At 53.6% G+C, this 10,181-nt stretch overlaps 1 protein-coding gene across 1 annotated transcript; it reads left to right on the forward strand.

Moving 5' to 3' along the window:
- Positions 1-432: 432 nt before the first annotated feature.
- On the forward strand, positions 433-726 carry IUM83_12267 (uncharacterized protein; the record flags this gene model as incomplete). The annotated part of the gene is made up of 1 exon (XM_067936884.1): positions 433-726. The coding sequence occupies one exon, from the start codon at positions 433-435 to the stop codon at positions 724-726; it is 294 nt and encodes a 97-aa protein (XP_067800196.1).
- Between the last annotated feature and the right edge of the window lie 9,455 nt (positions 727-10,181).

The following is a 10,181-nucleotide window of genomic DNA, read 5'->3' on the forward strand; positions in this document are numbered from 1 at the left end:
ATCGGGTCTTTGCCGGACTCTTTTGGCGACCCCGACTGAAGCTTTGAGGCCTCCATGCGTTTCAATCCTGAAAAGAATGTAGCCATTCCCTTCTCGTAAGCTGCTGGAAGAGGTATTTCTCGACGCCGATAGAGATCCTTTATTGCGCTGCGATACCCACTTAGCGTCCCCACACTGACACGTTTGCGCTTCTCCAACAGGAATGCCTCAAAATCACTCGGCGTAATGTATGTGAGGTCGAGCTGACTAGTGCTTGTAAAATACATCGGTGCCTCGTCGCCTTTAGTTGATCGAATCCACCGAGATATAACCGCCAAGCAACCTCGATACGCGCACTGTGTTTTGGAAGACACGCACGCATCCCTCACATCTTGCACAGTGACTTCTCTTTTGTCACTCCCATTTTGCGCAGCAGCCCAAGTCGACGGTGAGCTGGCCGATTGCGGGGAGGGGGACGCCACCAAGCTGGTGGATGAAGGGAACACGTCACCGTTGCACGACGAAGGCGCTGAAGATGGACTGCTCGACGGTGGAGTACGAGGCGAGACAGACTCAATGGAGACCGGGGCCATGATGGCGCTCGAGGCCAAGCTGGACTTGGCGGCGCTTGAGGCCGAGCAGGACTTGGTGGCGCTCGAGGCCAAGCTGGGCTCGGTGACGTTCGAGGTCGAGCTGGACTCGGTGGTGCTCGAGAAGCTTGAGGCGCTTGAGGCCAAGCTGGGCTGAATGGTGGGCGGAGCCGAGCCGCGCTTAGAGGTGGACAGCGGCAGGCTAGGTGTGCTCGAAGACAGGTTCTCCTTAACTTGATCGGTCGCGCTGCGGGTCTTCATGATGCAGGAGAGATCGACTTGACGGCGTGAATTGTTTTGTACCAATCCTAGCGCGTCGCATGTGTCGCCTACGAAACACGTGCCATTCGTTCGCCTTTGGGAGTGTATACAAATTTCTATATGTTCATTTGTGCTATCACTCACATTTTTGTCGATTTGTCCGCGATATTTCCTACGATTACATACAAAGTGCCAAATGCGGCCTACGTTTCACCGACAATCACCATGAGGATTGGAAAGCGATAATCCAACGGAGGACAAATTTTACGAAAAAATCTCTTAGTAAAGATTTCGAGGGCGGGAAAGGTTGCATCGACTCTTTCCGAGCAACCAGCCTCGCCATTTATTGCTCTCGTGCTTTTTGCAGCAGGAACGATGTCCGGCCCAGACGCACGCTGTTTGGTGGCGCTCTTTGCAGCGCTCAAGACCCTTAGAGACTTGCGTCGGAGGCTGCACGACGAGTGGAGACGCTGGGAGTGGCAGCGCCTTGTGCGAATGCGCCATTACATCACGATAGACTGCCTAAAGGACCCCGAGCATTCTTCCTGGATGGACACGTGGCTCAGAGGCACCGATGAAAACATGAAATCGGTGACTAGCTTGTCTCGATACGAAACTTCGCTGCATTTGATTAATTGTCTTTCGTCTAACCATTTTTCTTCGCTTCAGTAGTGCCTCGTTCAATCTACTGTTGTCTAGATTCGTGCCTTACTACGGTATACCTATCTTCAATACAAAGGTGGGCGCCCTAGGAAGCTCCAGCACCACCACCAGGCGCTGGGCTTATTGCTGGCGTTTTACGTAGGGTGCGAGTATCGGGGCCGGCTGTGTCTGATGTTTGGGATCCCTCCCACAACTCTTACCCGAATTCTGAACGCGGCTGAGGAAGCCCTGGCATCTGCGCTGTGCGGGTTTGCCCCAGCTCGGATTGTGTGGCCATCCATCACTAGGAAGAAAGCTCTAGCCTGTCTGGTGGCTGTCAAAGAGCCTATGCTTCAGTTTACTTGGGGGTTCTTGGACGGCAAGAATTACAAGGTATTTACGTCACAAATTGTATTTAATCTGTAACGGGGTTACACGCACAAGTGGCTACAAGTCACTTGTGATTTTAACAGATATCTGTTAAAAGTTTTAGATACTTCCTCACCTTGGTGTAAGTCACACCAATGGATGCATTGAAGTGGGCCACCACAATGAGTGGTCCACACCTACCAAAGATCCTATTGGTAGAAAGCAGCATCTTTCTACCAATTAGAGACGTGCATATTGGCGGGGCTCTGACAGCCAGCCGCTGCTAATCCCTTTCATAGATGATAAACAGTTTTAGCAGATTTAGGAGGAACATCAATTTACAAACAATACAGTTCTCATTTTACCTTAAACTAGCTACTTTGTGTTTTATTTGATTTATATTATACTTGTGGACTCAAGGATAATTAATTCAAATTATTAATAAACTCCTACGCTTCCTCATACCCGTGGCGCGACGTGTAAGCAAAAGTAGTGGTCAAGTTAGACCCACTACACCTGGTAGCACTTAGTAGTCCGTCCAACGACCGACTGCTTGACGTTCGTATGAGGTGTACGAACGCGGAGCCGAGAACCACATGAGCACGGAGGTGCCCATGGAGAGCTCCAATACGCGTGCAACGCATGTTGCACGCGCCGACTGCCCCCACCTGTCGGACCCAGAGCGGGAAGCCCTCCAACGACTGTCAACAGTCATTGGAGAGGGCGGCGACAGCTACGATGCTGCGTACGCTATTGCCGACGGAGCAACATGGTGTTGCTCTAGGATTCATCATGAAAGAGCAGCGTGATGGTGCTTCCTCAGTGACGGCGTCGTCAGGGACGACACCGCGTGCTCAATCATTGAAATTGAGCGTAAGCAATTACGTGGGAAGAGAGGGCGAGCCTCTCTTCCGGTGGCTTGTCGGGCTCGACACAGCCATAGCGGCTCGACGCATCGTCGACCCGCTGTCGAAGGTCGCGTTCGCCATGTCCTGCCTTGGTGGACGCGCAAGGAGTTGGGCGTATGGGCGCCGACTCTCCGATCCTACGTGCTTCAGCACGTACGAAGTATTCAAAGAGGAGTTCAGACAAGCGTTTGAGCCCCCGCAAAACGAGTTCCGGTCGCGGGTGGAGTTCCTCGACCTTCAGCAGGGTAAGCATGACGTTCATGCTTACGCGCAGCGCGCACGATACTTGGTCTCGAATAACCCGATAGACGAGGTGACCAAGGTCGTCACGTTCATGAAGGGACTCAGAGATGGACCCGTGAAGACCTATCTCTTCCGAGAGTACCCGAGTACTCTTGGAGCTGCAATCACCCTTTCCATGCAAGAAGCGTTTAGACTGCGGCAGGTTAAACTCCATGCAAACGTGCCGAGGCCACAACCGCGTCCGGTAGTGAGGACGGGAGGTCCGTAACCAATAGACCTCTCGAACGTAACGGCTGCTAGCTACCAGCAGCAAGGAGGCAATGTGCGATGCTTCCGCTGCGGAAGGATCGGTCACTTTGCACGGGAGTGCACAGCTCCCATGCCCCCCTAGGGGTGGCCGTCGTGGCGATGCTAGGCATCGCCGCGGATCAACAAAACCGCGAACACCCAGTAGGTGCGGGGCGCCCTACTGGTAATGCAGTCACAGGTGCCGACATTGGGCACGCGACACTGAGGACTGCAGCCCCCAGTGAGACCAGATCTCGCTGCAAGAAGCAAGATGACAGGCCGAACCTGGTCATCTTGAAGGTAACGTCGAAGAGAGCGAGTGACTCTCTTCGAGCATTGGTAGATTCAGGCGCGTCGAACAACTTTGCTCGACTACGGAGCCTGCCGAGTCTTGACTTCGAGGAGGTAAATGTACCTCGAAGTCTTCTGGAAGTGCGCCTGGCAACAGGTGCCATCGTGAAGACCGAGAAGCGCGTCATGAACGTGCGCTTCTCGTACAAACAACGAGTGTTTGTCGAACACTATATCGTCCTGGACCTGGACGATAAGTTCGACGTGGTAATGGGCATGCCGTGGCTTGCACGGCATGATCCGGTAATAGACTGGAAGAAGCGCACGCTCGTGTGCTTCGGCCGTGACGCCGGAACAGAGGGCGATGGCCTTGTTACCGCAGCGCGCGCACCAGCAGGTGCGCGCGGCTCACCAGTCGAGACAGCGCTTAATGCTGCTGTCCCGGAGTGCCTAAGAAGTGCGCGAGGGCGCGCACAAGTGAGACCAACGTCGGCAATGCTGCCGACGTCAGAAGAAAAAGATGTACTGGTTCCGGAAACCAATACCCACGTTCAAGCGTGTAAGGGACAGTCCCTGGCCCGAAGAGGTCAGGTCGACAACGACGCGTCGGCTCCGGGAGCCGACGCACCCTCGGTAATGAGGGGCTCCGCCAATGAATGGCGTCGTTGTGATGAAGGCGTGTCAACTCCGGGAGTTGACGCTGCAAACAGTGCGGACGGTTGCAAACGTACCGCATTGACGCAATTTGCATGCTGTCGTGCAGCCGGGCTGCACGACGAAGCGCCATGCGATCAAGCCGGGTTTGATATCGCGCGCCCGCGGACAGGGTCCGCCGGCGAACAACTGTCCACGGCTGGGCCTGGACCAGATGAACAACTGTGCGGAGCCGGGCCCCGCACAATAAGAAGACGGCGCATGCGAAGAACTCTGCGCAAGTCTCGGTCCAGGACCGAGACGCCACGCGAACAGTCTGCTGGGCAGACTGAGGTGGTGACGCCGGACGTCGAGACGCTAAGCGTCTTGACGCGCACCGATACTGGATTCCAGTATCGTGAGATGAAACTCGCTAGTCCTCCGACGACGGCGTCGGAGTTGGCTTCGCTTCCATCCATGAGCTGGAAGCGCTTCACGCGCGACTTGCACGATGGACGCATCGAGCAAGTCTGCGTTCTTTCGGACAGCGAAAGAACGGAGAGCGAGAGCGAAGAGCTGAGGCCGCTCTTCATGGGAAGTACCACTGAGAGTGAAGACACTCTCAGTGCGAAGACGAAGCGAGAGCGCTTCGAGGAACAAGGTTGGGGCTCGCTGAAGTCGAGTCCCTATTACGAATTGTTGAGACAGTACAAAGATGTGCTCCCGGAAGAAATTCCTGCGGAGCTTCCGCAGGATAAGGGCATTCAGCACGAGATTGATCTCGTGCCGAGCACGAAGTACTGTGTCACGCGGCAGTGGCCACTGCCGTGAGAGCAAGTAAAAGCAATCAACGACTTCTTTGAAAGTCGTCGCAAAGCAAGACAAGTGCGGGAATCAAAGTCCCCGCACAGTGCTCCGACGTTCTGTGTCAAAAAAGCCACAGGGCGGATGGCGCATCGTTCATGCGTATAACAAGCTGAATGATGCGACGGTACCGGCGCAGACGCCGAAACCGCGAAAAGATGTTATCATCCATTCGATGGCCGGGAGCACCGTTTATAGTGCTCTCGACTTGCGAGACGGATTCTATCAGATCCTAATGCGTGAGAGCGATATCCCTCTCACGGCAGTGAGCACGCCAAGCGGCATGCTCTGGGAATGGCTAGTGATGCCACAGGGGCTTAAGAACGCCCCTACGACTTTCAACAGGTGCGTGACGCACTTGTTGCGCTCAGTGCGCGACTTCGCACCGAGCTACTTCGATGATGTGTTCATCCACAGCCGGGCTGTGGACGGGAAGACCGACGTAGAGATGCACAGGGTGCATCTCCGGAAGCTACTTGAGCTTATGCGAAAACATAAGCTCTACGCGAACCTGAAGAAGTGTATTTTCGGGGCGAGCGAGATACCCGTCCTCGGGTGTCTCGTAGGAAAGAATGATGTTCGCCCTGACCCAGAAAAGGTCAGAGTGATCAATGAATGGTCAACGCCTTCAAGTGTCAAGGAACTGAGGCAGTTCCTTGCTTGGCCACGTACTTGTGCAAGTACGTGGTGAATTACGCGGGCAAGATCCGCCCGCTATCACAACTTCTTAAGAAAGAAGCTGTGTGGAAGTGGCCAACCGATTATCAAAGGTATTCGATGCGGTCAAGCAGGGCTTGACTGAAGCGCCGATCTTGGCAGTGGCTGACCAAGATCGCCCATTTCACGTAGTGTGTGACGCATCCGACTTCGCGATTGGATGCGCGTTGATGCAGCACGATCACAAGGGCCGTGATCGTGTCGTCTACTACCAATCGCGTCAGCTGAAGCCAGCTGAGCGCAACTATCCGGTACATGACAAGGAACTCCTTGCCATGAAATACGCACTCGCAAACTTCAGAGTGTATTTGCTTGGAAGTAGACCGCTTGTGGTCTACACCGACCATGCATCACTGCGCACTGCAGTGAAGTCGCCACACCTATCACAAAGAATGGCGAGATGGCTCTCATTCTTTGCGGAGTGTAACTTCCGGGTCGAATACAAACGCGGAAGATTAAATGTAGTGGCCGACACGTTAACACGTCGGCCGGACTATGCACAAGTCAATGCCATTTACGCCGTACGATCGAGTACACCCACGTCGTCTTTGCTGGACGATGTGAAGACCGCGTACGCGCACGACCCGGACACGAAGCTCTTGCTTGTCTATGGTACAGCATCTTCTGACAAGGCTCGTCAGAAGCTGCCCAAACACCTTCGTGCGTGTACACACCGCTATCGGGTGCACGTCGGACTACTTCTTTATAATGCAGTCGACGACGATAACTTGTGACTCGGGATCGCGTACGAATGACACGATACCCCGACATCGGGACATCTCGGCCGTGAGAGGGCATACGTCCTTCTCACGCGTGACTTCTACTGGCACCACCAGTATAAGTGGGTGCGCAAGTACATCCGTGCTTGCGAGGTATGCCAACGCGTAAAGCCTGCGCCATTCGAGCAGGCTCCGTTACAATCACTACCAACTCCGTCGGAGTGTTGGAAGTCCATGTCTTTGGACTTCATCTTTGGTCTTCCCCCGGACAACGGAGGGAACACCGGTGTTGTGGTCTTCATCGACCGCTTCAGCAAGATGGTACATCTTGTCGCGGTGCCGGCAGAGGTGACCGCGAAGCAGACGGCCCGTATGTTCGTCGACATGGTGTTCAAACACCATGGCATGCCGACCGACATCGTGTCGGACAGAGACCCGCGCTTCACAGCAAGAAGTGTTTACACTTCTTGGGAGCCAGCTTTCAATGTCGACTGCGGATCATCCGCAGACGGACGGTCAAATCGAGCGCGTGAACCGCGTGCTCGTCGACATTCTGAATAGCTACGCTCACTCGTTCCAATACTGGAGCGAGTGTTTGTCGATGGCAGAGTTTGTCATCAATAACTCAGTGCATGCCTCGACCGGGCATACACCGTTCTACGTGCATGCCATGCGGCATCCACGTCTACCGCGTTTACTCGGAGTGATGGCTCCCACTTTAAGTGGGGGAGGATCTACGACTGCAATACAGCAGCCGCAGAAAACCGCTGACACTTGCACAGTGTCAGCTGCAACAACGAACAAACCACATGAGTCTGCGCAAGGCGCAGACTCCTCCAACAACAAGAACAATGACCACGGTCTGTGGGTCTGCGCAGGGCGCAGACACCGCGAACAACCACGCAGCGCGGACTCCTCAAGGACCAAGGACAAGACGAACAAAAAAAAACTCCACAAGGAACAAAGACCACGGGTCTGCGCCACCAAGAACCACGCAGAGGCCGGGCTTCAAGCAGAGAGCGAGCTGAATGACTTCAGCTCGGATGCGATCGACTTTATTAATCGCAGATAAGCCGTAATTCGGTTTGTCAAACATGCAATAGCAGCTTCTGTTGATCAACAGAAGCCGAACGCAGACAATGTGGGCAGAGGCAACATAAATGAATTCAAAGTGTGTTCATTGGTTTTGCTAGCTACTCAAAACCTGCCTAAACATGCGGTTTCGGATTTCGGAGCAAGTAAGCTTGATCCGCACTTCACCGGGCTGTTCACAGTGTTGACGCGGCACGGCAACGCTTACACGATAGCCATACCGTCTAGCATGCGCCTCCATCCGACATTTTACGTCGGGCGGCTGAAACTGTACCTGCAGCACGAGCCACCTAGCTCGGCGGACCCGAAGCCGAGGCAGAAGCGGAAGCAGCGGCCAGCCTCTCCTCCGGTGCGTCCGCGCGCTAGAGCAACTCCGTCACTCGGGTCCCCAACCCGACGTGGATATTTGAGGCGGTCTGCGAGACAACCGCGACCTGAGCCTTCTAGCTCACCAGCTCCTGCTTCAGGGCGGCGAACTCAGCGCCCTGCAGACGCTCCACGGCGGACACCCGGTCGTGGAGAGGCGCGAACTGATCAGCCCGGGGCTGATCATAAGGGGCGTGTTCTCACCCCCGCCACGGCCGATCCGTGACGCCCGCGGCTCAACCCGCTGGATTGTTGAGCGGATTGTTGATCATAGTACCCCGAAAACGAACCTCAAGAAATTCGTTTTCGTATTCGTTGGAGAGGATTCCCTCCCCATCAAGATACATGGGAGCCGCGGAACGTCTTGCTGGAGGACGTTCCGGAAATAGTGAGGGCGTACGAAGACCTGTACGCGCTGGCGCAGCGGAAGTAACACGAGCGCTGCGATCATCGCTAGCGCCCGAACCCTCACGTGCTAAGCATTTAGCACGGAGCTCTTTGAGACTCTCGGGCACACGGAACGACGTGTACCCGTTCAGGTCGCGGTCGCTCAAGCGGACCGCGCCTGGAAAGTACTTCGTGCACTGAAAGCCCTCGGGCACAGCGCACGGCACATTTGCCTCCTCAGCGGCAACATGAAGTTGCTCCAGCTTTCCACGCTTCGAGTAGGTCTCGAAGCGATCACGCGCTTGCTTAATCCGATCACGGTAAGCATTCAGCTTCTTGTTGAAGTTCTCAACAAAATCATTCCAACTTTGACAAAGTGCCTGCCACTCGGTCACTTTGCTGCGAGAAGAAGTCTTCTTGCTTTGAAACCATCGGAGCTCATGGAAGAGTCCGACGTAGCAATCGCGCATGTGATGCGTCTTCACATTACAGTGCAGCTTGGCTGGCAGAGTGTCATCTTTAATGGCGCTGCATACGTACAGCGGTGCCTCATTCGGAGGTACGGAATTGCCATACCGGTCCGAGATCTCGGACGCGGACGAATGTTCTTGGCATGAGGGTCGAGGGATTCGCTCGACACTGAGTCTCTACGCTTTGAGGACGAGTCCTTCTCGTCCTTCATGTCTTCATCATCGTCGCCGAAGTCGACGACATCGCCATACTTCGCCTTCTGGCGCTCGAGGTAGTCATCGAAGGAGAGATGACACTCCACCGAATTTGGATTCTTCCTTTCTTGAGGCGCGCTCATCGTTGAATGAGCGCGGGTTTCTTCTCCAAACGCGGAGAATTGACGAATAGTCAATTCAGAAGATTGACGTGCGGAGACCCCGCGCGTCTAACCTTAAGGGGGGATGGTGTAACGGGGTTACACGTACAAGTGGCTACAAGCCACTTGTGATTTTAACAGATAAAATATCTCTTAAAAGTTTTAGATACTTCCTCACCTTGGTGTAAGTTACACCAATGGCTACATTGAATGGTCCACCACAATGAGTGGTCCACACATACCCAAAGATCTTATTGGTAGAAGCAGCATCTTTTTACCAATCAGTAATGTGCATGTTAGCGGGCTTGCCAGCCAGTCGCTGGTAATCCCTTTCATAGATGATAAACAAATTTAGAAGGAAGTTCAATTTAGAAACAATGCAGTTCTCATATTACTCTATTCTAGCTACTTGGTTCTTTATTTGTTTTATATTATATTTGTGGATTCAAGCAACGTAGAATACTGAATAGTATACGGCGCTCTAGTGTTATACGACTCCCCTGAGAGCAAGGGAGGGTATTATACACGATAGGCGTTTGATTAAGCCCGCGCTATATTGATGGTGTTGTATTAGTTGTAGAAAGCCCTGGAGCAGGGCGTTTAATTCAGAGGGTGTTCAAATACTTTACCGCGTACTATTCGGTATTCTACGTTATAATTAACACAAACTATTAATAAACTCCTACGCTTCCTTATACATGTAGCGCAACGTGTAAGCTAAAGTAGTGAACCAAAGCAGGCCCACTACAGCTCCAGTGTGAGCACGAAGTAGAGACGACCTCTGCAGCAGAGAATTATGATGACCAGGATCAGAAGGAATCGGAACCTGTACGGGCATCGGATTCGAGAAGAGAGTCTTGAAGATAAGCCTCTTCTGCCGCAGCGAAAACGTCACCTACCCGTTAAAGCGAAGAACCCACGAAGATCAACGCGTGCTCGCAAGCGGTCGACGCGACTAAAGGACTTCGTTGCTACGGTGTTGAGCTCCTCAGCATCGGCAACTGCA

The sequence above is a fragment of the Phytophthora cinnamomi genome, assembly GCF_018691715.1.
Source record: "Phytophthora cinnamomi strain GKB4 chromosome Unknown Contig2, whole genome shotgun sequence".
Lineage (NCBI taxonomy): Eukaryota > Oomycota > Peronosporomycetes > Peronosporales > Peronosporaceae > Phytophthora > Phytophthora cinnamomi.